At 41.3% G+C, this 26,228-nt stretch overlaps 2 protein-coding genes across 6 annotated transcripts in view; one reads left to right on the plus strand and one right to left on the minus strand.

Annotated features, from left to right (window-relative positions):
• Positions 1-6,311, minus strand: part of CEBPZOS (CEBPZ opposite strand) — a 51,452-nt gene extending 45,141 nt beyond the window's left edge. The window contains exon 1 of the mRNA XM_031466852.2: positions 6,162-6,311. The gene's annotated coding sequence lies outside the window, so the exon portion shown is untranslated. The remainder of the gene's footprint in view (positions 1-6,161) is intronic.
• A 596-nt stretch (positions 6,312-6,907) lies between these two features.
• The window catches only part of EIF2AK2 (eukaryotic translation initiation factor 2 alpha kinase 2), a 38,074-nt gene continuing 18,753 nt past the window's right edge, over positions 6,908-26,228 (plus strand). Inside the window, exons 1-10 of one of the 5 annotated variants that reach the window (XM_064494583.1) lie at positions 6,908-7,225; positions 9,856-10,010; positions 13,755-13,889; positions 14,260-14,380; positions 15,955-16,094; positions 17,887-18,010; positions 18,532-18,611; positions 18,780-18,861; positions 23,489-23,523; positions 24,602-24,667. In XM_064494583.1, the coding sequence (XP_064350653.1) occupies positions 13,771-13,889; positions 14,260-14,380; positions 15,955-16,094; positions 17,887-18,010; positions 18,532-18,611; positions 18,780-18,861; positions 23,489-23,523; positions 24,602-24,667 (767 nt within the window). In that variant the 5' untranslated portion in view covers positions 6,908-7,225; positions 9,856-10,010; positions 13,755-13,770. The remainder of the gene's footprint in view (positions 7,226-9,855; positions 10,011-13,754; positions 13,890-14,259; positions 14,381-15,954; positions 16,095-17,886; positions 18,011-18,531; positions 18,612-18,779; positions 18,862-23,488; positions 23,524-24,601; positions 24,668-26,228) is intronic. The other 4 variants (XM_064494585.1, XM_064494586.1, XM_064494582.1 and 1 more) reach the window with 4 other exon arrangements.

Raw genomic sequence — 26,228 nt, forward strand, 5'->3', positions numbered from 1 at the left:
GGATACTATTGCTAATGCAGTATCCTGGGGTTTTAACTTCTTTCATGCTCTGAGTTCACACAAGAGCGTAAGTCGACACTATCAGAGACATACCTACATCTGTGTTTAAGCATAGATGAGACCGGCCTCCAACTGATCACAATGCTTTGTCCTCTCATAATTATTATTCTCTTTTTCACTGTGGATCAGAGCACTTGTGGTGCCTAATTCAAACTTACTCTGGGGGAAATTTAATTCCAATTCTGCACTGAAGTAAAATGAATAAATCTTATTGTAACTTGATTCAAGAAAAATCCGTTGCTCGTCTACTCTGTGTGTGTCATTGCAGCAGGCCCACTCTCAAGGGACTTTATATTTCTACTTAACACAAGCTTTACTTCAAAGCTAAAGATTAGAAATTGTGTTATTCCGGCATAAAGGCTTCCCTCCACCAGAGACCCCCAAGTAACTATGTGGAACTTACAAAAGAAGGTAGGGAATGTTCTGGGGGAAAAACCTATTAACAATTTCCTTAATATGTACACTATAGTTAGTTCTACTCTAAAGGTAAGTTCTGTACAGTTAAGAATAGAATAATTTGTAGAAAAAGATAAAATTGCTTTGAGAACAATTAATTACAGGACTACTATTTCTGGTAGTATGGTAGATTAGATGAATTGAAAACCTTTCCCTCAAAACACCGTATAGAAAGACTATATAAAAATTACTTTAGTGGCATTGCTCAGCTCCCAATAAAGTAAGCAGACTCATTAGGGACCAGTACCAAAGAGGGAACAGAGAACTGAACGAAGTAAGAATCAGAGATGACACTGAGATGCCAATGAGAAATCTGCAGTAACAAAGGCTTAGGTTTTAATGCCCAAAACCATATTATCGGTTGCAGGAATAAACAACTAAACCAAACCAACAAAACAGAACAAAATATAGCTGCCAAAATAACCTATGAATGTAAAGAAAGCTCAAACATGACAGAGGTGGCATTGCATGTCGTAGGAAGAAGTCAAATCCTTCAAAATCTGGTGCTAAGAAGATTATGAGATAGAAGAAATAAAATCAGATTCTTACTTTATATCACTCAAAAAATTAATTTCTTATAAATTAAAAAAATGTCAAAAATGATTTTTAAAACTTTAAATTTTTAGAAGCAGATACAAGATAATATTTTCATGACCAGAGTAGGGTTTATTAAACAAGAAATAAAAAAGCACAAAAAATTTATATTTTTGGCCATGTTAAAATTTAAAATGTAAAACAGCATCATTAAGAAAGTAAAACCAAAGTGAAACGGCATGTCAGAGACTTAGAAAAAATACTAACTAAATAAAAGACTAACATCTAGAATATAGAAAGAACAATTAAAATCACTAGGTGAAAGAAAGTACAACCCAATAGAAAATAAGTGTAAGGGATACAGACTGGCAATTTACCAAATAGGAAACCCAAATGGCAAATACAAAACATGTAATGAAGAAAATGTAGTAATTAGGAAAATATAGATTAAAAAAAAGTGAGAGACTTTCATATCTGGCCATGAAGGATTAACTATTATGGGAATTGTCCTCTCACCATATCAACCAGAAAACAAAAATAATACACGAAATGCTGTTGTCAGACACTGGACAACAGGCAACGCAACACTGGGATTCCCTAGAGGATGTAAACAACTGAGGTGAGCCCTAGAACTGTCCCAGCTTGCTACCTATAAGCAAGTTCCAGGCTGTAGGCAGGGAAAGGGAACTCAGAGTACAAAAGGCTTACTGAGTTGGAACTGGAGACTGGAGGTCAGCAGGCTGAGGATGCTAGGATTTTCAGAGCAGAGTACTCAAGAAAATGCAGGTGCACATAGAAGAAATAAAAGCAAGAATAAACAAATGGGACCTAATGAAACTTACAAGCTTCTGCACAGCAAAGGAAACCATAAGTAAAACAAAAAGACAACCTACGGAATGGGAGAAAATCTTTGCAAATGAAACCGACAAAGGCTTGATCTCCAGAATATATAAGCAGCTCATATGACTCAATAAGAAAAAAATAAACAACCCAATCCAAAAATGGGCAGAAGACCTAAACAAGCAGTTCTCCAAGGAAGACATATAAACGATCAAAAGGCACATGAAAAAATGCTCAATATCACTAATTATCAGAGAAATGCAAATCAAAACTACAATGAGGTATCACCTCACACCAGTCAGAATGGCCGTCATTCAAAAATCCACAAATGACAAATGCTGGAGAGGCTGTGGAGAAAGGGGAACCCTCCTACACTGCTGGTGGGAATGCAGTTTGGTACAGCCACTATGGAAAACAGTATGGAGATTCCTCAAAAGACTAGGAATAGACTTACCGTATGACCCAGGAATCCCACTCCTGGGCTTGTATCCAGAAGGAACCCTACTTCAGGATGACACCTGCACCCCAGTGTTCATAGCAGCACTATTTACAATAGCCAAGACATGGTAACAGCCTAAATGTCCATCAACGGATGACTGGATAAAGAAGATGCAGCATATTTATACAATGGAATACTATTCAGCCATTAAAAACAACAGCATAACACCATTTGCAGCAACATGGATGCTCCTGGAGAATGTCATTCTAAGTGAAGTAAGCCAGAAAGAGAAAGAAAAATACCATATGAGATCGCTCATATGTGGAATCTAAAAAACAAAAACAAAAAAACAAAGCATAAATACAAAACAGAAATAGAATACAAACTTGTGGATGCCTAAGGGGCGGAGGGTGGGAGGGGATAGACGGGATTTCAGAATTGCAGAGTAGCTGGACAGGATTGTACTGTGGAGCACAGAGAGGTGTGCACGGGATCTTGTGGTAGCTCACAGAGAAGGGAATGTGGCAATGGGTGTATGTATGTTCATGTATGGCTGAGGGATTGTGCTCTACACTGGAATTTGACACAACATTGTAAAATGATTATAAATCAATAAAAAATGTTAAAAAAAAAAAAGAAAGAAAATGAAGGTGCACAGGGAGAGAACCTCAAAGATCTGCAGAGGGAATCCCTCAACTATTTAACTGAATGCAGGTATGTGAATGCATGGAATAAAACTCTGCAGACAGTGTATATCTCCATCAAGAAAGGGAAAGGACCACTGAAAAGTAGTAAACCAAACAATCTTCCTGGACCTTATTCAGAGATTGGAATAGTTTGTGTTCCCACCAGCCAAGCTGGAGAGACCTTAATACCCAGGGCATTGGGTGGATTCCCTGGTATGGCCATATCTTAGCAGTGGGGCTAAATTATCCCTAGTGTAAATTACCCTACATCTCCTATCAAAAATTAAAAGCGAGCCTTGAAGGGATTGGAATGGACCCAAGTAATGTATTACTTAACTTACTTTGCAAGTGCATGATTAGGTTTAATTGTGGAAGACAACCCTTTTACGCCTACGGCTTCCTGGGCTCATGTATTCTGGCCATGGAAGAAACAACAACCTGGTTAGTACCTATATGGCACCTGAAGCACAGTACACCCAGCTTGCTAAGTGTTATCTCCCACCTGGGGCTGTAACTGAGTCTTCAGTACCTCATTCCACTATTCTATAAGGTCAGCTGTTTTGGGGTGATAAGGTTCGTGATAAAACTATTGAATATCATGGTAGCCAGTGTACTGGCTCACTTCTTTTTCTGTAAATTGGGTTCCTTAGTGAGGGACAGCATTCTGGTGAACAAGATGCTTGGAAAGGCCAACAATGATGGTGCTGGCAGAAGCACTAGAGGAAGAAAAAGCAAGTCCACACCTGGAATAAATGTGTACGCCCCAGAGCGCAAATCCCTGCCCATTCCATGGTGGAAGGGCTCCACATAACCAATCAGCCACCAAGTGGCAGGCTGGTCGCCCTCGGAATAGGCATTCTGCACTGCGGGCTCAGTGTTGGTTCTCTACTGTCGGAATACTGGGTGCTCAGCAGCCAGCTCAACCCTGACGAGAACTGTGTGTTGATGAACTCATACACGTCATCCATTCCTACTGCCACAGCTCTTCGTTTGTTTTGAACAAGCACTGAGTTGCTGGGGAAAAGACTGGCTGGCCTCTAAAGAAGTTTTGTATATTTGCTCTCAAAAGTCTCCACAGGAGTGGGTAGCTTTGATGAATCTTCACAAGAGAATTCAATATGCTCATACTCTGTGTCCATTCCAAGAGATAACTCACATTCCTTTCCCCAGACCTCCTTATCATCATCCCTCAGATCTTGTTCCTTCCAAACCTCTGAATAGTCACGTAAATTGCTAGCTACTGGTACTGTCCAAGCCACTAGCTTCCCCTCCTTCCAAGTGACAACTAAATGTACCACTCAAAGTTCCGACCACTGGGAGGAGTTCCTTTCTCCCACTATCCTTTAGGGCCACCTCCTTGAGGGATTGTTAGAATTCATCAATCCACTTTCAGTTAATGCCAGTGTATTGTGCTTCACCTGAATTTTTCTTTCTGTCACCTGGTCACAAGGAACTCCCCATGAGATCAGAGAGGTGGGTTGACAGAGCTGGTGTGAGCGCCACAGGGGTCTTAGATATCTGCTCATGTAACACACCTATGGGCTGTACTACAAATGCCAGGAACAGTTTACCTAAAAATCTCTGGTGATCAAATCTGTTCAACTAGTTCTTTGACCCTGCTGCCCTTTTTTGGGGGGAGGAGGGTAGTTCAGTGTTGCCACATAGCATTTGCTTCTCTGGGAGCCATAATCTCCATGGAAATCATGTAGTTTTTCAATGGCAACATCTCCCATCAACATTCCCCACCCGGAGTGGGCAGCTCTTATGGATCTTTTCAAGGATGCTAGTACATCCCGCGCCAATATATTTCTGAATGCCTGGTGAAGGATGGTCCTTTGAATCTTCTAGACAGCATGGTTAGAAAGTGGAGGAAAGGTTGCATATGACTAATCTACTCCAATATTCTAGACGCCTTAAGTATTTTTTTTTCCTTAAGTATTTTTGATTTCTTCATCTGTTTTACTTGGCACCACAATTTCATTTAATGTGGACCACCACTGAGCCCAGGTTATGGTAAACCAGCTAAACAAATTCTTAGAACCATTCCTAGCTGCTGGAGCCAGCACACTGAGTGCATAATCTAAACTGTGTTCCTTATTTCATGTCACTTTTAGAGTCATATTTATGCACTTTTCTTGCATTCCTGCTGATAAAAATGAAAAAAATCTTACAACTCATTTATTGTGTGAACTGTATCCTCTGGATCAGATCTTATCTGTATCCTCTTAGGGTATTCTAGCATCCGATTCTAGTTCTGAGAGTGAAGAGATGAGGTAGGCATGGGGCATTTGGAAAATCAGCACCTCTTTGCAAGGTCACTACTCCAGGCCCTTCAAGCTTGGCTATAGCAGCCTTATCCAACAACAGTAGAAGGACTGTGGAAACTCAGCAGAATTTGTGAGGGCAGTGGATTCATTCAAATCCACCCAAATTCCCAGAGCCTCATTCTTTCCCAGTCCATGGCCTCAGTGTTCATAGATGAGACCTGGTGAGCATGCAAATTAAAGTTGTATAGTAATTTTGCTACCTGCAGCACTGGATTTTGTATCTGATTTTCGCCATGTCAACCCCGAGGCTACATGAAGTCAGAGGTTCATCTGGGGCAGCCGTAAAAGCTTGTGTCCTGACCATGCTTGACCTTGTCATTTTCTTTAAGCTGTCTTGGGCAATTCAGGGCTTTCAAAGAGTCAGAAAATTTCTCATTGCTACTGCCACTGATGCTGAAAAAAACCACCTCACACCCACGAAGCTGGTAGATTCCTGCAAACAGCTACCACAGTTGGAGCTTTGTGACCTCAAAGGGCCACAGAAAGATGGCTCTGCCTCCTATCTGCCTTCCAAACCTTCTATCAGTGCTTCACTCTAGGGAACTTAAATCAAGGAAAACATATACAGTGTTTGGTCATGGATACCCTGCAGTTGGGGGGGGGGTGTAGAAGAGAAGTGGGAAAGGACACCTAGAGCCAATGGCCAATATGTAATGTATACCTTAAGTCCATCTTGGCACCTCCCTTCCTCACCCTAGCTAAGATGTTGAGGTTTAGACTCCTGGCTCTACCTCTAGTTACCCTGCTTACTAGCTGTTACTTAACTTCTCTGTGCCTCAGTTTTCTCATCTGCTAAATGGGCATAGTCATGGCACCTACCTTGTGGCATTGCTGTAAGTCCTCAGCACACCTCAGTCACTGTGTCAAGGCACCAGGATTACTCTGGTAGTGTGTCATACTCCACTAGGTGAGTAGGATTTCTTATAAATCCAGGACTACTGGCAAGGGCTTTACTCGTAAACTCCAGAAGATTCCACAGGGAGCAGGTGGCCCTCCTAACTGCTGGACTGGCTGGAACTTGGTACAGCGGCTGGCAAGTATCTGTTAATGAATGGATGGATGGGTGGAAACAGACTGAAGTGAAATTATGTCCCCAGGCCTCATCAGCCTTAGACTGGTACAAGTGAGGGGGGAAGGGGTGCTTTGGTGGTTACGGGCAATCGAATCCTGGCTTTGCCCTAGGAGAGTTAATTTACTCAGTTTCTTCTACTGTAAAATGGAGCTGATGATATCCACCTCCCCAACCCCATCCTAAATGTTTGCGTTGCAGAGGAAATGCAAGCATTGACCGCAGGGCCTGGTTCCACGAGCGCCCGCCACGCCGCGGGCCTCAGAGACCTCCATGTAGTCCCCACCTGCCCCAGACAGTGGCCGGTAACAGCCCCAGAAGCCAGAGCTGCGCCGCACGGTCCCTGCCGCGCCCCGCCGCGCAGCAGCAGCCCGCGCGTGCCCAGCCCGCCCCCGCAGCGCTTCCCGCGCCGCCGCCGTGTGGAAGCGCGATTTCCCGCTAACCCGGAGCCTGTGCGGACCTGTGAGGGCGCGTGCGGGAGGGGCCCGGGCGGTCGGGCAGGAAGGCGGAGTCCGCCGGGAAAACGAAACCGAGAGCGAGCCGCCCGGGCTGGTCGGGCTTCGCCGACAGCAGCGTGGCTGGTGAGCGGCGAGGGGCCTCCATCCGGCAGCCAGCGCGGCGCGCCCCAGCCTCCTCCGCAGCCCGGGACTGGACGCAGGAAAGAGGTCCCTGACGTCTGCGCAGCCGCATCCCGAGCGCTGTCCGAGGCCCGCAGCCGAGGTGCGGGGCCTTTCCCGGATCTAGAGAAAGGATCCTGCAGCGCGGTGAGAACTAAAAGCCATTTTCTTCCCGCGAAGAATTTTTAACGGAGCAGGTAATGACTGGACCAGGCCCAAGTTGGGAGAGGAGTGGGGCGGGTAGTAGTGGAAAACGGAAAATGGCTTGACAGATGGGAAATAACGGAGGCCTGAATTGCCCAAAAAATTGGCTAAATAATCCCCGGCCAATTTAAATTCTATTTCCTAGACAGTTGGCAAGGGTTTTCCAATTGCTCATCTCTAAATCCCCGCCCAACTCTATCCCCCACCCCCACCTCTTCCCAACACCGCAGCAGCACAAGGGATCCTGTAAGTCAGAACAGGACACTCCTCTATCTAGATCTCCCCACCTCATCAGAACCCTTCATGCAAGGCCCGTGCTCCTTGCATTTTGACCACACAGGCCTCTTTGCTGTTCTTGGGGCACAGCCGAGCACTGTTGTTGCCTGTGGGCCTTTGCACTGCCTGTTTCTTCTTGGAAAGCTCTTTTCCTGGGTACTTGCATGGGCCAATCCCTGCTTTACCCTGCACTTCGTCTGATGTCACTTTGTCAGAGTAGCCTTCCCTGAATAACCTGCATGTAAAAGAAACCTCACCCTTCCCTCACTGTCCCCTGTTTTAGTTTTCGACATAATACTTATCTTGTGACATTTTTCATGGGTTTGTTCGTATTCCTCCACTAGTTAAGTTAACAAGAGTAGGGTTTTGTTCCCTAGTGTAACCTAGTATATAATAGGTATTCATTAAATCTTTGTTTAATGAGTGGTAATTCATAAATTCTCTTGAATCCATTTCGGAATAATAAGACTTTCTATTGTCTGCCATTTCTTTACTACTAAAACGCCTTGCTGGATGGAAGCTAAAAGATACACTCTCTGCTGGCATTTAGGAACTTAGAAGCTTGGGCAGATTACGTTCTTGTTGTGTTTGCTTGTTTGAACCTGAGGACCCATAACACTGGATCTGTAGTTTATTCATTTAATTCGTCAGATGCTAGTTGAATCATGTTGTATGCCAAGCATTGTGCAGGCCCTGGAGGGGGCTAGGCTCACAGGGGCTCACAGTCTGCCCTAAGGAAATCAAGGCACAGCCAAAGTCACTTCTGGGCATGAGTAGGCTGGCTACATAATGTTTGTTAGTGATTATGATGGAGATTTCTTGTAGGAAAATGGTAACATAGTACTAAAATAAAATTTATTAAAAACAGTTGAAAAGAAAGCTGCTATTTCTTTTTTCCATGCTTGAAAGTGCTTTTTCAAACATGCCAGCTTAGCACCTTGTAAGTTGACACATATATTTCACTTAAATTCAAACTGGCTTGTCATTCTGAAGATCAGCAGTTACTTGGTTTTAAAAGTGCTGAAGATTTAGGGCATTTGATAGAACTTCAGGTTAAATAATCGCTAAGGACTCTTCTGTAACTGCTTTTCTGAGATCTATTACCTCCTCCAATTGGATGTATGGTCTCATGGTTGTGACTAAACTAAATGACACTTTGGTTCCTGAAAACAACCGTACAGCTGCAGATCTTTATCTGAAACCCTTGGGCCAGGTACGTCCTGGGACTCAGAGATTTTTGGATTTTAGAAAGGCCAGACAGCATAAATCCTGTGTATTAAGTAATGCTCTCAGTGGGGTTTGGGGCCAGCACTCCATTATAAAATGTGTTTCTGCAATAAAATGTGTAAGTAGACAACAGAGTATGATTAAGACTCTACATAGCTCCTGTCAGTTCAGGTCTAGATGGGGGGCTACACGCCGACCAAAAACAGAACAAAAGAAAACAAAGTAAACCTCAGTTTTCAGTGCTTTTTGGATTTTGGAATTGTAGACCAGAAGTACCATTCATTGAGGGCCAGTGGTGTGAGAGACCCTGCTGGATGCTTTTTGTCCAATTTATTTCTTACAGCAACCTGTGAATCAGGTGTTTTCATTCCTGTTTTTGGATCACAAATCAAAGTTTCAGAGAGGTGCTTAGCTCACTGTGTGGCCCTGAAGCCTAGCTCCCTTCGTACACTAAGTGGTGATGTGAAGGCGGCACCTTTCTCAGGTCTGAGCCCTTCTAGCCCCCTGCTTCCAGGCACCAGCATCGCTCACCCAAACCACTGCGGCAGCCTCCACTTGGTCTCCCAACTTCTACTCATGCTCCACTTGTCTTTTCTACACCCGCCGCCCGTACTCTGTTCTTTACATCCCATTGGAGCAATTATTACAAACATAAGACCAATCATATCACCCCTCTGCTGAGAACCCTCCAATAGCTTCCCATTGCAAGTAGAATAACACCCACAGTCCTGACCGTGGCCTTCAAGGTCTGTGTGCTATGGCACCTGCCCACCTCTCTGACTCATTTCCCACTGTTTGCCCTCATTTACTGTGCAGCAGCCTTCTTGGCCTTTTTGTTATCCCCCCAGAAGCCATGCTGGGACCTACCTCAGGGTTTCCTCTGCCTCAGATGTTCTTCCCCCATATCTCATTACAGGCTGGATTTAAATATTGCTTAAGAGTCGTTTCCTGCCCACTGTATCTAAAATCACCTCCCTCATGTCTCTGCCCCCACCTGCTAACGCCCCTTCTATCTCATACCCCCATTTCATTTCATCGTAGCATTTCCAGCCATCTGGTCATCATATTATGCCCTCCTGTTATTGGTTTCTGGACTTGGTCATTTTCTTTTTTTCTTCAGTGAAATGGGGGTATGGACTTGATTTGTCTTGTTCACATCTGTACACCGAGTGGCAGAGCAGTGTCTGACACTTGCTAAGCATTTATTGCCTAAATGAAGAAAGGATGCATGGGAAACAGATGACAAAAAAGGAGAGGCGAGGAGGATTAAGTGGAGTAAGTGGAGAACTCAATTTTAATAAATCATTCTCTCATTTCCCTGTATACCATTTAAGTGAGTGTCAGTGATACAAAGATGAGTAAGACATAGAGCTGGCTCCCCAAAGAGCTCAGTGACCAGTTTAAAAAGCAGTTGGGACTATGATGGGAGTTGGGCCAGGTGGGTTGCAGGCCCATAGAGGGGTACTAGTTGCTCCCTCAGCATCAAAGAAGGATATATCGATCTTCACACATGAGTGAGAATTTCTGGGTAGACAGAGGGTGAGGATGTGGAGAAACTGGAACCCTTGTGCATTGCTGGTAGAAATACAGAGTGGTGCAGCCACTGTGGAAAATAATTTGGCAATTCCCCAAAAAGTTAAACATAGAGTTACCATGTGACTCAGCAATCACCATTATTCGCAATAGCCAAAATGGTGAAATAACCCAAGTGTTCATCAACAGATGAACGGATAAACAAAAGACGGTATATCCATACAGAAGAATATTATTCAGCCTTAAAAAGGGAAGGAAATTCTGACACGTGCTACAACATGGAGGAACACATTGAAGGCACTGGGCAAAGTGAAATAACCAGACACAAAAGGACAAATATTGTATGATTCCACTTATATGAGGTACCTAGAATAGGCAGATTCAAGAAATAGAAAGTAGAATGGTGGTAACCAGGGGCTGAGGGGGGAAGGGAAATGGGAAGTTATTGTTTAAAGGATACAGATTTTCTGTTTGGGGAGATGAAAAGAATTTTGGAGATGGATGGTGATGATGACCTAACAACATTTTGTGAAAATGCTATTGCCTATAAATTGTACAGTTAAAAAAAGGGTAAATTTTATGTTACATGCAAATGTATACTGCCTTGAATTGCACACTTAAAAATGGTAAAAAGGATCAATTTCATGCTATGTATATTTTACAACAATGAAAAAAAATTTTTTTAAATCATGATGAGTGGGGAGGATATAGCTCAAGTGGTGGAGTGCATGCTTAGCAAGCACTAGGTCCTGGGTTCAATCCCCAGTACCTCCACTGAAAAATAAATACGTATATACATATATACATACGTGCATACATAAATAAAGATAGCTAACATTTCCATCACTCCCCAAGAGGTAGGGAGATTTTTCATAGTATACATTTTGCACTTTTTGAATTTTAAACCACATGAATGTTACATAATGATTAGAAACAATTTTTACTAGTTGAATTATTTGATGTTTAGACTGCTTATAGAAAGCTATATATGCACAGCTTTGATTAACTAAAAATTAATTTAAAAGATTCACCTGTTACATAAGAAATAAAAGAACAAATTGTGCAATAAATAAATAAATAAACCTAATCACTTCCTCCCTGCACTAAATAAATAAATAAATAAACAATTAAAAAATTTTTTTTAAATTAAAAAAAGATAAACAACAAGTTTATACTGTATAGCACAGGAAACCATATTCAATATATTGCAGTAACTTACGGTTAAAGAATACAAAAACAAATATATGTATGTTCCTGTATGACTGAAGTATTGTGCTGTATACCAGAAATTGACACAACATTGCAAACTGACTATACTTCAATTAAAAACAAATCATGATGGCTGCAACATAGAGAAGGAATTGCAGTGGCTGTGAGGTGCTGGTTCTGAGGTTCTTGCAGCAGTCCAGGAGTGAGATGGTGATGGCTTGAACCAGGGTGGTGGCTACAGACATTGTTGAGAAGTGGAAGGATTTGGGGGGAATGGGACTTAGGTATAGATCAGAAGGTAGGGAAAGGACATGTCAAGGATGCCTCCCAGACTCATGGCTTTCAGACATGGTGGACAGTGGAGTCATTTTCTGAGAAAGAAAACTCCAAACCAGCTTGAGGGAAGATTATAAATGCAATTTTGGATCTTTTGAGTTTGAAAGTCATTCAAAATGTCCAAGTGGAGAGATTCAATATAGAGATCTGAAACTCAGAGAGAGATTCATAAATGATATATGAACTTTAGCGTTAATGACAAATAGATGATTGTTGAAATCATGGCCATGAGAGAAATCACCTTGAAGAGAAAGTATAGAATGAAGAGAATAGAGTCTTTGGACCAAGCTTTGGGGAAATCCAGCATTTAAAGGCTGTGAAGATTAAAGAGTGTTAGAAAGAAAGTGTGGCCATGAAAGAAGGAAAATCAAAAGAGCTTTCTAATAAGAAATGAGAGGTCAACAAGGTCGGCTTTCTGTCTCTATGGATTTACCTATTCTGGATGTTTCACATAAATGGAATCATACAGTATGTGATCTTTTATGTTTGACTTCTTTCATTTAGCATATTTTGGACATTTAGCTATATTGTAGCATGTTTCAATACTTGCTTCTTTTATGGCTGAATAAGATTCCATGTGTGCATATATAATGTTTTGTTTATCCTTCATCAGTTGGTAAGTATTTGATTTGTTTCCACTTTTGGGCTGCTGTGAATAGGGCTGCTGTGAACACTCCTGTATAAGTATTTGAAAACCTATTTTTCAGTTCTTTGGGTATACACCTAGGAGTGAAATTGCTGGATCATATGGTAATTCTAAATTTAACTTTTTGAAGAACCACTAAATTCTTTTCCATAGAGGCTGCTCTGCATCGCTTTACATTTCCGTCAGCACTGTATGAGGTTTCCAATCTCTGTATCCTCACTAGCACATTTACTTTCTGTATTATTACTGTTACCAGCCTAGTGGGTGTGAAGTGTTATCTAGTTGTGGTTTTGATTTGCATTTCTCTAATGACTAATGATATTGAACATCTTTTTCATGCGGTTGTTGGCCATTTGTATGTCTTCTTTGGAGAAATGCCTGTTCAAGTCCTTTGCCTACTCTTTCACTGGGTTGACTCTTTGTTGTTGAGTTGTGAAAGTTCTTTATATACTCTGGATACTAGACCTTTATCAGATATGTGATTTATAAATATCGATTTCTGTAGATTATCTTTTCATTTTCTTCATAGGGTCCTTTGATATACAAACATTTTTAGTTTTGATGAGGTCCAATTTATCAGTTTTCTTTTGTTGCTTATGCTTTTACTGTCATACTTAAGATTTCATTGCCAAATCTAAGGTTGTGAAGATTCACCCTTAGGTTTTCTTTTAAATTTTTATAGCTTTGGCTCTTATATTTTAGATTCTATATTCTTTAGATTTTGTTTATAATTTAAATCATTGCTACTATCTTGGTCCAGTGGGAACCATAAACTGGGGCCATAATTTGCCTGCCAGGTAAATTGTCCTAAAACTGACTTCTGCAAATTTCAAAGGGGGCACTTGGGGGATTTCATAGGAGAATCCATACAGCTAAATCCTTCATGATTTCATAAACGCCACTTCATATATATGTATCCTCAACCTCTTTCTTCTGAGCATAAAGAATTCTAGTTCTACTCCTGCAGGCTTTTTAACCTTCTCAGGCAGGTGGACAGACTTGCATTTGACACTCAGGGGAAGCAGAAAGCAAAGTTAAAGAGACAGACCGCCTGCATTTTTTGGCTAGGTGAGTTTTGAAAGTAGAAAATTTTGGAGAAGTTACATTGATTGTGCCGTCCATGAGAGAGGAAGAAAGATTTTGTAAGAAAGTTTTCTCTGGATTTATGGGGGGCTGAGATGGTTCATATAAAGTAGGGTCATCATACCCTGTTTAGTCTCTTAAACTGAATTGGGAAAATTCGGTTAAATATGTTCTGAGCGTATCACCTCTTTCAAACATCCTTTTTATTATAGTTTACTGGAGGAAGAAATGGCCAGTGGACGTTCACCATGTTTCTACATAGAAGAACTTAATAAATACCAACAAAGGAACAATGCAGTACTTAGGTATTGTGAACTGTCTAGGACAGGACCTCCACATAACTCAAGGTAAATTGCTATTTAAAAAAAAAAAAAAAGGTATATCCCTAGAAAATATAAACTGGGAGAATGGCAACTCTGGCACAATTCTTAAGTCAATTATTTAGCTTGAGAACAGAGTTGCTAGAGAGTACTCTGAGAGTCCTCTTGACGTAAAGTGGTGACTTCAGAGGACTCCAGAGGAAAAAGAGGGCATAAGCCTTTCCATGCTTCAAGGTGATATGTTACTTTGCTGCTTGGGGATGACTGCTTAAATTCTAAATGGAACATAGGCTAAACTTTTCAAAGGGAGTCATAGGAGGCAGTGGTGATTGTAACACTTGTTGTTCGATCATGCATGAGTTTTATAGTATTTTGTGAATATTTTCTTTGTAATCAGGTTTACATATCAAGTTATAATAGATGAAAAGGAATTTCCAAAAGCTGAAGGTAGATCAAAGAAGGAAGCCAAAAATGCTGCAGCCAGATTAGCTTTTGAAATAATTAACAAAGAACACAAGGTGAGTAATTGCCTTTTTGTTTTTCCTGGTGAAAGGGAACTCAAATATATTTTGTATTTTTCTCTCTGAGAAAATGCTCACATACAGAACTGAAGCCATTTACAAGTTGTCTTGCTTTCGGACGTTTAGTTCAGTGTTTTTTGCTGGCTCCTGAATGAGTGGTACATGTGGAAAAGAGTGGGCAAAAGTGGGCAATAGCTTTAGAGTGTCAATAGCAGTGACGTACCCTAAGGAAACAGTGAGAAATGAACTAACAGGTTCTGGCAGGAGCCCCTCCACCTAACTGAGGGGATGCAGTGGAAAAGGACAGAGATGGAAGTGACTGTGGGGAGAATGATGTATATGGAGGGCAGATATGACTATATCCCTGAAGATGAGAGTAACTAGTACAGAAAAAGCTATCTGAAGAGATTTCGGTAGAAATATTTCTGAAATAAAGAAAGACCTGGCTGCAGATTTTTAAAACCCAGCAACTCAACAGATACAGAAGAATACAGAACCACCAAGAGCAATCTTGACCCTTGTGAAAGTACCGAGCTCCAGGGATGAAGAAAGAATTTTACAGATATCTGGACAGAAGAAATGATATAAAAATGTAAAAATGAAAAAACTATCATGCTGTCCACAGCAACATTAAAAACCAGAGTGAGAGTGAGCAGCAGCTGTAAAATGAGACAAGAAGTCATTTTACATGTGGAATAAAAGAGGATCATTCTCAGATTTTGAAAAGTTTGGAAAACTTTGGTATTCAAGATACTTTCCTAAAAAAATTAAAATTAAAAAATAATTTTAAAAAATCAAAAAATTTTTGAAAGATACTTTCCTAAAAAATCTTACTTGAAGATGTCACCCTCCTGATCAAAACTGAGAGAAAATAAATCAGGCAGAAATCACAAACTCATAAATTGTGAACGAGCCAGAAAAGCAAGTCAAGAAGTTAGAAAAAGAACAACAGACTACCTCCTCCTCCCCCAAAGCAGAAATAAGACAATGGTAACAATAAGGAGAGAGATTGATGTGAAAAAAAAACAACAACAAAGAAATAATAAAGAAAATCAGCAAAAGCAAAAGTTAGTTCTTTGACAAGGTTAATAAAGAAAAACTTTGGACAAGATTTTGTCAAATTAAGAATTTTAAAGGGGGCAGATAACAGTGGGGGGAATATGCTATTATGGTCATGTTTCCCATTAAGTTGTGATCCAGAATAAAGCTTTACTTCAGTATTTGATACCTTGTTCTTTGAGATTTACAAGGGGTACAGCAAACTAGAAAGTGTTACAGAATTCCATCTGGATAAACAAGAACATTGACTCTTTTCTTTTTCCTTATGAAACTGTAAGAGGAAAAAAGGTGATTTCTTTTCTATTGGTAAAATTTATCTTTGTGAGTTTTTTCTGGCAGAGAAAGGTTTATACTTACACTTCTATTAAGATACTATAGTCAGAAAATCTATAAAATCTAAGTTGTCTTTCAAATTATTCATTTAGTAATTTCATTAGACAAAAAAATAGAGAGTTAAATCCTGGTTGTCATCTGTAATAAACAAAATGTCATTTTCATTTTTTTCTTTGTAGACAATTAATCCTTCATCAACAAATCGTTCAGAAGGACCACCCATCGAGAATTACATAGGCCGTGTTAATACAATTGCCCAGAAGAATAACCTATCTGTAAATTATGAAGAATGTGAGTCGAGGGAAGATGGGCCCGAAAGGTGAGATGTCGTGCTTTTCCTTCTGCTTCATTCTATCTAAGCAACGGAGCAGGCTTATTTTGATGTCTCATTTTCTAGAAAATATTTGTCCTTTTTGGTACATTCTACAAGGAAGGTTTTATCAGACTTATAAGCAATTGGACATCTTTGTCATTAAAACATGAAAATGCTTAATTGCTGAAGACTTGGGGCCCACATCCCATAACTGATCAAATCCAGGGAACCCTTTATTTCTGAGGTATATCTGGGTGGTTAAGTCCTCAGGAAACCTAAGAGAGGGTGGGATGCCCCTGCTCCAGGGCTGTGAAGGTCGTCCCATCCCTGAGGTCCCAGCAGCAGTGGCTGTGTGCAAACATATCTACCAGACGTGTGGAATAACAGTCTTTCCACTCTTGTCAGAGTAGAGAGCTGTTTGACCAGGTGTTTGCCCTTCAGATTTGATTAACCCTCTAGACAAATACCATGTACTAGAAGGAATGGGTTTCGCCCTGGGCTGTGAAGAGACCAGGATGTGAGGAATGCGATGAGGGGGACAGGTGAGAACATCAGTCAGAGACACTGAGGACACCACTGGTGAGCTAAGACTTTGGAAGTGAGGATGATGAATGGATTGGAACTGGGAAAAGCAGAAAGTAAATAAGCATGAGGGAGATTGTTTCTCAGCTGCAACCAACCAGTTAAATGAGGGAGAAGGGGGAAAAATGTCTAAATAGCAAATAGTTCAAACAACCACTTTAGGATATGGGCCTCTGAATTGACTCAGCTATTGACATTTTACTTTTCACCCTGACGGCTTTTAGGCCAGAACCAGAAAGAGAAAAATGTGATAGGATTCATTGGAGCGAAGTAGTTAAAAGTGAATTCTGTGAGTCAATCTCAATAAATTAAGAGGTTATTTTATTTTCCCATAGCTCACCTGTCTGGCTCCTTTGAATTAAGGGCATTAACATTTGATTGTTAAAAGAGAGAAGTCTACTTAGGGCATGCCTGAGAAGAATGGGAGCTCTAGAAATAATCCAGTCACTCAGAACAGCTCCCTAATTTTCCTTTCAGAGCCTAGCGGGGAAGACTCACCCTGGAGTCTACCGCTATAGCAAATAATACTGCAGTAATTCTGTAGCACCACGTGGTAACACCATGATATATATTGCCATATCCGTTGCCACCTTTAATATAGTTCTTATATAATTGTTCTAGGTTCCTTGCCTAACCGCAAATATCCTTACAGCTCTCATGAGAAGGGGGTCAACTTCAACATGGAGCTTTTGTGGGGATTTTCTTAGGTTTTTGTGCACACGAGCAGGAGGCAGAAAATGCTAATGTTAGAGCTGAAGTTGGAGATGCTTTGCCCATCCCCTGCGAAACACGAAACACCGTAACATTGTTTCTCCTGCATAAGCTCCACTTCCTCTACTGACTTTTTCTTCCCAGTTGAACATCTCTGAAAAATTCACTGGATCTCTCTTTTACTTCTCTACCTCCATATCTTTTGACTTTTGGGGAATTTAAAAAAATCACCACTTGGTACCTTAATGCCATATCTTTTAGTGACGCAACAAAGAGTTAGAAGTTACCTGGAAAATGTAAGCTGAGACATCAGCCAATCCTGGTTATTCTGGCAAACTGGTTGGCCATCTCATTGGAGATTTAAATTAAAGAAGATATGAGCTATGAATCTACCTATTAAATTAGTGTTATGTTTAGGCCTTTGTCACTGTGTGGTTTTTTCCAACTCATAAGTTAGAGTTAGTTTTTTGGTATTTGGGTTTATACTCTTTATGATTTCTCCTAGATTTCATTATAAATGCAAAATTGGACAAAACGAATATGGTATTGGTGTAGGTTCCACTAAACAGGATGCAAAACAATTGGCTGCTAAACTGGCTTATGATCAGATACAATCAGAAGGCCTAATGGTACGTACTGCCTTTGGATTTAATTTTTATATTTTAAAATTCTCTCTGAAGTTGATTTGTGGTTAGACACTGTTTGAATGATGCCAAGACAGCCAATCACAGAGCAAAAAGATTCCTCCATTCTGTGTCCCACCAATGAGCTATGAACCACGGGGCCATGAGGCCCCAGAGGGATCACAGTTCTGTTGACAACTCAAGGTTGTTTTTTAGTTAGTTTGTTTATTTTTGGTTTTCTGGGGGGAGAGGTAATTAGGTTTATTTATTTTTATTTTTTAACAGGGGTACAAGAGATTGAACCCAGGACCTCGTGCATGCTAAGTATGCACCCTACCACTGAGCTATATTCTACCCCCAGGGTTGTTTTTTTTTTAAATCCAGATCAAACATCCATTAAAAAAATGTATTAATCTCGTAATTGTTTATGGCTGTGAATTTGGTAAATGTGGGGGAAATAGATGGTATTTAGTTCAGAGAGACTGAGCTGCTATGGAGAAGTAACTGAGTTGCACTTAATCTTTCAGAAAGCTGATTCGCCATCCTCTGGTTCTTTCCATACTCTGCCTGGTGACACCAAAAGCAGCTCTTCGGCAACAAGCACATCGTAAGTGTGGACAAATAACTGTGTTCTTTTACAAATTCAAATTGCGGCCTGAAAGTGAAAATTTTTGTGAAAACGTTTAATGTTTATGGAGAATTTAGATAAAGCTATTACTGATCAACCAAAACCAGGCAGAATTCATAGACTAATAGTTGTCTCCTTTTCTTCTAGACCTTCAGAATCAACATCTGAAGATGGATCTGAAAGAAACGATAACAGTGACAGAGTAAACCGTTCTTTCCTATCTCCATTGGTATAGTATTAGTCTCTAAGCTTCCTAGTTAATCTTATCTTCCTATGTGTTTCCTCATTTAAAAATGACTGCCAGTACCCAATCATAATTTTTCTATTTTTTTCTCATGTATTCTTACTAAACCATAGTATTTGGCTACCTTTTCACTATCTGCTTTCTTTATTAACTCCTATTCCTCACATGCAAAATTTTTCTGCTCTTCTCTCCCATCTTTCTCTCCCTGCTCACCTTTGTATTTTCATATATTCCTATGATCTGGCTTCTGCCCTTTTATCAATTGGACAGTACTTGGGGGAGGGGGAGTGTATAGCTCAGTGGTAGAGTGCCTGCTTAGCATGCATAAGGTTCTGGGTTCAATCCCCAGTACCTCCATTAAAAAAAAAATAAATAAAAACCTAATTATCCCCAAAGCAAAAAACAAAACAAAACAAAAAAATTGGAGAGTACTTAAAAGTTTCATTAATAGAGTTCTACTTCTGTTTAAAAAAAAAGAGAACTAAACTTAAAAACTAAACTTAAAAATCGGATAATTTTTGTGGTGATGATTAGTGTTACCAAAGTATCTTATTTATAAAGAACTACAAACAAATCAATAAGACAGAGACAAGCAACTCAATAGAAAAATGTCCAAAAGATCTGAACAGGCCATTCAGAGAAGAGATACCCGAAGGGAAAACAAATACATGAAAAGATGCTTTACTTCATAGTAATCAGGAAAATGCAAACCAAAATAACAGTTAGATATCATTTTAAACCCATCTGATTGGCAGAATTTGAGTCTGACAGTGCTAAGTGTTGGCACAGGTATGTTCCAGTAATAACTATTATATGCTGCTGGTGGATGTATAAATTGATACACCCCTTTTAGAGGACAATTTGGCAATGTGGCAATATGTATTAGAGTTGAGGGTGTGCTGGCCGTACCATTAAGCAGTTTCATTCCTTGGTATGTCTTCTAGAGAAAGACATGTATGTGTACACAGAGAAAACATGTGTAACTGTTCTTCACAACATGTTTGTAATAGGAAGAGGTTGGAAAAAATATTGTCAATTAACAGAATGTCTAAATTAATCATAAAAAGACATCAAAATCATAAAAGTTTGGAGAGGGGAGCAAGAAAATACAGATTTTTTTTCTCTTATGATTTTAATGTCTTTTTTTTTTTTACATCTTCATGTTTATTCTCTTGCAAATCATTGTAGTTATCACATTTCCAGTTATGGTTTTTCTCATTTCTGTAGCTTCCTGATTCATTTCTATTTAGACTAGATCTTTCAATATTTCTTTTAGGATAGGTTTAATATTGCTGAATTCTTTTAGCTTTTGCTTGTCTGTGAAATTCTTCATCTCTCCTTCTGCTCTAAAGGATAGTCTTGCTGGATAGAGTATCCTGGGTTGCAGGACTTTTTTTCTCATTCAGGACTTTGAATATATCTTTCCAATCCCTTTTGGCCTGCAGTGTTTGTGTAGAGAAATCAGCTGAAAGCCTTCTGGGGGTTCCCTTATAACTTACTCTTTGTTTTTCTCTTGCTGCCTTTAGAATCATTTCTTTATCTTTAACTTTAGTCATCTTAATTATAATACGTCTTGGTGGAGGTCTGTTTAGATTCTTCTTGTTTGGGACCCTCTGTGCTTCCTGTACTTGGATATCTGTTTCCTCCTTTATGTTTGGAAAGTTTTCAGTCATGATTTCTTCAAATACCTTTTCAATCCCCCTTTCTCTTTCTTCTCCTTCTGGAACCCCTATTATGCATAGATTGGCACGCTTCATATTATCCCATAGATCCCTTATATTGCTTTCATTGGTTTTTACTTGCTTTTCTGCCTGCGATTCTGATTGGGTGACTTCTGTTATTCTGTCTTCTAACTCACTATTTGTTCCTCTGCATTATCTGATCTGCTTTTGACTGCCTTTAGCTTGGCTCTTATCTCAGCCATTGAGCTTTCTGTTTTTAACTGGCTCCTCTTTATAGTTCTGCTTCCTTTTTACAAAATTCTCTGTCTCTATTCGTAATCTCTCTTATTTCCTTCAGTGGCTTTATCACCCGCTTTTTGAAGTCATGATCTAGTAGACCGTGGAGATCTATCTCATTGTTCATTCTTTCAGGGGATTTCACTTGTTCTTTTAATTGGGAATGGTTCCTCTGCTTCTTCATTTTACTTTTGTTTCTCTGGCTCTATGGATTTAGAGTATCAGTTATCTACTGTGGTCTTGAAGGGCTGTTTTTTGTTTGTTTGTTTCTATTTAAGGTAGGAGCATTCCTGTGTAGACTGTGTGCATCTAATAGTTTTGTTGTGATGGCTGTTCTTAGTATGGATGGTTGCCACATCTTTCTTCCATGTGTGCTGCCTGTTATCCCTTTGATTGGGGGTGTGGTTGGTGGTGTGATCAGAGCCTGCCCTGATTGTTGTTGTTGAGTGGGGCCTTCTTTTTCATTCTGTGGTTGTCATAGCCCTGACAGGGGCCGAGTCTGCTCCCCTGTGCTGGAATAGAGGCTTCTAGACCGGTTTCTGAGCTGTGGTGTGTGGTAGTCGGGATTGGAGTGCTTCAGCTGGGAAGAAGAGTTGCTGAGTGTATCTCCTCAGGAGATGTCCACTGGGAAGTGCCCTCTGTGGTGTTGTCTATCACTTGTTATGGAGACTTAGAAAGTACTCTTTGTTGACGCTGCCTTTGTCCGCACCTTAGCTGTGGGAATGTTGGCCACCCACTCTGGTGTCCCCCAGGTTCTGGGCCCCAGGAGTCACCAGCATAAATCTGCCAACGTCAGGCGCTAGGACCCGCCATAGCGAGTGTGCAGTCACACACGTGAATCCGTGGTGAGCCACAGGGTCAGCGCAGACCCCAACCCCACCTCAGCATACGGTATAGTCCACTGGCCTATTGTAAATACAGGTACTCACCCCTGCCATGTGCCAGAACTCCACTCACTGCCTGTTCGTCCCAGAGGCAAGGGTCCACAAAGGGTCCAGAGAGAGCAAATCCACCCTTTCTGCCTGGGGCTGTATCTCAGTCCTGCCTGTGAAGTTGCAGGGCCATAGGAAGTTGCAGGGCCGCGGGTGTGGATTCAGCTTTCAGCCCCACTGTCGCACCAAACCCCACCTCTCTTCTCGTGAGAACACACCAACAATGGAGCCAATTGGAGAAAGCAGCTGTGGCGCGGCTGCATTGTGCCCTTCCTCACCGTACACACCAGCAGTGGTGCCTTTTTATGGGGGTCCCAGGCTGTTCTGTTCTGCACACCCCACCAGCCAGAGCTCACACTGCCCTCTGGCCCCCTGAGGCTGCCTCTGTGCAGTGGGCCTCAGCCCTCTTCCTGGGCTCCTCACCGATCTCCAGCAGCCGGTCCCGCTCGTCCCTGCCAGCTGGTGTCTAGGGCCGGGGATTGCAGGGATCCTCTGTGCCAGTTCCATCTGCCAAGCACCTGCCACTTTCTCCTCTGAGCCTTGGAAGCTCCGCTTCTGTCCCCGCTGACCTCGTGGCTGGATAGGGGGCGTCCCATTGTTGAGCGTACCTTTCTTCGTTTGTCACTCCCTCCCTGCAGAACCGATCCTGCACTGATTTTTTTTTCCTTTTTCTTTTTCTTTTCTTCTCTTACTGGATTTTGTGAGAATCCTCCTGTATTTTGAAGCGAGAGATACTCTGTCAGAGTTCAGTAGGTGTTCTGTGTGATTCAGAGGGTTTGTAGGTGTAATTCTGGGTGTATTTGTTTGTAGGTGTAATTCGGGGTGTATTTGTGGGAAAGGGTGAGCTGTCTCTCTACTCTGCCATCTTGGCACCTTTCCCACTGAAATTAATTTTTGAGAGATATATCAAAGACTCTTCTTTTTTTGGCTAAATATTAAAATTAAATTATTAATTTGCCCTAAAAGTGAAAATATTTTATACTGGATCCCTGGGCTCTTTATTAGTGAATGACTGTGATGCACACCATCTTGCTGAGATTCACTGGCCAGAGGATCACCAGGGAGGCTGTGTTCTATACCTGGAGAATCAGCACTTCTGTAGCACATGCCCTACAGTTTGTCTTTTTTGTCCTTCCTGCTGAGTCTGTCTGGTTAGCTGAGAATTTTGATAATAGCCAAGTACACTGAAAATCAGGGCTTGGTGAGAGCATACAGATTGATGAAACTGTTTATCTAAGGACAAAGGAATGTGGTCGCAGAACCATCTAGAAGTACAGGAGAAAGGATGGCAAGAAAAAACAAGATAATTGACTTAATCACCTGAAACCACTTCCCATTTCCTTTTCTTTTTTTTAAAAATGGAAATAGAAAAGAGTTTATTAGGGTACACCGTCATAGATAACAACGGGTCACACAGGCAAGGGGCACCTGCGTGAGCACCAAGGGCCGGTTGTTGGGGTGTTCTATAAAGTAGGGTCACAAGGTACCTGATTGGCTTGTGCACAAGCCTCTGATTGGTTGCAGGTGAGCTAAGAAGTTTAGAGTCCATGAAGGGCGGTGGGGTTTGACTCTAAGGTAGGCATTACCTGGGGCTATTAGTTTGTTAGGGGAAGCATGCCCAGTAAAGAATGTCAGACATCTGAGAGCCGAGGAATGGGGGGTTGTTGGACTTTGGAGGACGTCGGTTGGCCCAACACTCTCCCCCATTTTCTTTTGTTTTAGAACCATTTCAGAAATAATTCCAGGAAGGTGCAAAGGTGAGTATCATGCGTTGAACACGTTTGGAAATGAAATTTTATCTCAGACTTAGTGTGTTAATCTTATTACGTCTTCAGCACTTGTAGAGTATTGGACACCTTTATTTAAGTGGAATTTCAGGAGTAGAAAACATGGTTAATGTGCATAGAAATTTTGAAATCTACAAATAATTTTAACTACGTAGAGAAATCTTTGAACAAATACATAGTCATAAAGGCCTGTGGGTGTATTGGTAGAGTCGTTGGTTGGGGCATGACGTTGGGCAACAGTGACAGGGAAGTGGGCTTGGAGAGGTGTTTTCAAGAGAAGTGCATTATTTGTAGACAAGCAGATAGGGTAGAAATGAGGCACCAGTGTATTCTGAACAGTAGGTGACTTTTACAGAAAGATGATTACTGATGCAGGTGTTTGGATGGAGAAGGGAGAGGTGTGTGTGTGAGATGATCAGGCCGTCAGCTGTGGTTCCAGTGGCAGGAGGAGGGAGGGGGAGACTTTGTGAGGCAGATTGTGAAGGAAGAGTAGACTGACTTGAGAGAATAGACTTAACAGAACTGGGTGAAGAAGATGCACAGGAAGAAGGACTTGAAGATTGCTCCTTGTGGATGAGATGCAGACATGCATGACGGCACTGGTGATGTTGAGGGAGTTGAAGACTTGACGGCTTAGAGGGAAGATAGCCATTGGATTTGTTTCATTTTAGGTGGCATGTGGACTTCCAGTTGCAGGGGGCTTTGCACCAGCAAGGAATAAAGGACAAAGGAAACACAACCAGAGTGAGAGTTCAAGGAGATGTATTTCCTGAGGTTTTGAGCCTGGGGGAAGAAAAGGAGAGGCTAGTGGCATGCTGACAATGAATGTGTTAAGGCCAAAAAAGGAACCGAGGAAGGAGTGAAAAATTATTAGAGGGCAGAGAACCATAAGTATATTGTTTTTAAGGAAAAAGGTTAGCATTTACTACCCTGTTATTCTAATAGTTGACTCAAAATACAAAAAGCCTAGTGCATGGCATAAAATCTACTCTAAACAAGTTACATTGGATTTCACTTTTGAATTTTATGTACCTCTCTTAACTTTTAGATTCTTGGCACCTACATTTGACTCTCCTGTGAAAAAGGAAGAAAACCAATATAGTGTGGACTCCAGGTAAGAGGGGAAAACTATAAAAAAGAATTTGTTTAAGGATACGTTTGCTTCTTTGACAAAAGTTTCTTAAAGGTCTGTTGAACATCAGGCAGGCAAAATTATATTTCTACCTGAACAGTTTAATTATTTTAGCACAGTCAGGCCCACAGATGATCTTGATCTCTTGGAGGGGTACAGTTTTGATGAATTTAAATGGAATGTGATAAGTGTAGATCTGTGTAATACTCATGTGGCTTTCTCTGACATCTATGAATGGTTTTAATATTGAAAGCAAATATTCCTATAAACCAGTGATTTTTTTTTCAACAAAAGTACCTCTGCAGGAATCACAGTCAATCCACGTGCATCTGTTTTCCATTTTCTAGCTCCATACCAGGTATCACTTTGAAAAAGGGTTCCTCTTGTGGTAGATCACGTGTTTGGGCTTAAATATCTGAAGCAAAGGAGGCCTATTTGCAACAGGGGGACAGTGAAAATAAGCTTAAAAAAAATGAAGAGTCAACAAGTATTTAATAAGTACCTAATATATAACTGGCACTGTACTGGGCATTGGATTTATGGCAAGAACAAATAGAAACAGCTCCTGCGCTCATTGAGTTTTGTGGGGATGATAATTACATGAAAAAGTCTGTAATTATAAACTGTGGTCAGAGGTCTGAAGAAAAAGCAATGACATGGTTAGAAATGAAAACAGGACCCCTGGATTTAGAGGGAGAAGTGAGGCAAGGCCTTCTCTGGGGTCACATTTGTGGGGAGCCCTGAGGGATGAGTTAACTCAGGGTGGTGGGGAGGCCCCATGGCTCTGCTAAAAAAGATGGGAAAGGTGATGTAAGGGTGCAGGGAGCAGAGAGAAGGCCATGTGCTGGGAGGAGTGAGCAAGGGCCATCAGACAAGCTGGACAGGGAGGCAGGGCCAAATCAGGGGGTCCCTTGTAGCCCATGGAAAGGCTTTCTGATTTTTGCTGGATTCGAGAGTAGGCTATGGGAAGGCTTGGACAATAGACAGACTTGGTCAGACTTAGTATTTATCACACTGGTTGCTGTGTGGACCATGGATTGGAGTGGAGGAAGGAGAGGAAATGGAGTGTCCAGTGAATAAGGTTCTGCAGGAGTCTGATGGAAGCCTGGACTGGTGGGAAGCTGTTGGAGATGGGGAAAGTGGGCAGATACCAGCAGATGTGTTTTGGAAGGAGAATTGGCTGGGCTTAGTGATGGAATCTGGGGCAGGAGGGAGAGGGGAAACCCAGGGAGTTACAAACTTAGGCAGGCTCGGAGCACATGCTCATTTCCATTATCACAGCCGGTAGCCAGGGAACAGTGTGATGCCGCTTTCTAAAGTTTTATACTTGGGATAAGATTCTTCACCACGGCTTTTGTACAACCAGGAGGTGATTAACTCCCAAGAGTGATCTGTTATGTTAGGTTGGGGAGTGGGAAGAGCTATCCTTTGTGATTTAAGAGTTTCTGTGAAGCAGACCCTTCTTATGCAGAAGGGGAGAGTCCTGTTTGTAACACAGTCCATTTCACTAGCCACATTAAAAGAAAGCAGAAGGCTGGGGTTG

Source organism: Camelus dromedarius, chromosome 15, assembly GCF_036321535.1.
Source record: "Camelus dromedarius isolate mCamDro1 chromosome 15, mCamDro1.pat, whole genome shotgun sequence".
In the NCBI taxonomy this organism is placed as follows: domain Eukaryota; kingdom Metazoa; phylum Chordata; class Mammalia; order Artiodactyla; family Camelidae; genus Camelus; species Camelus dromedarius.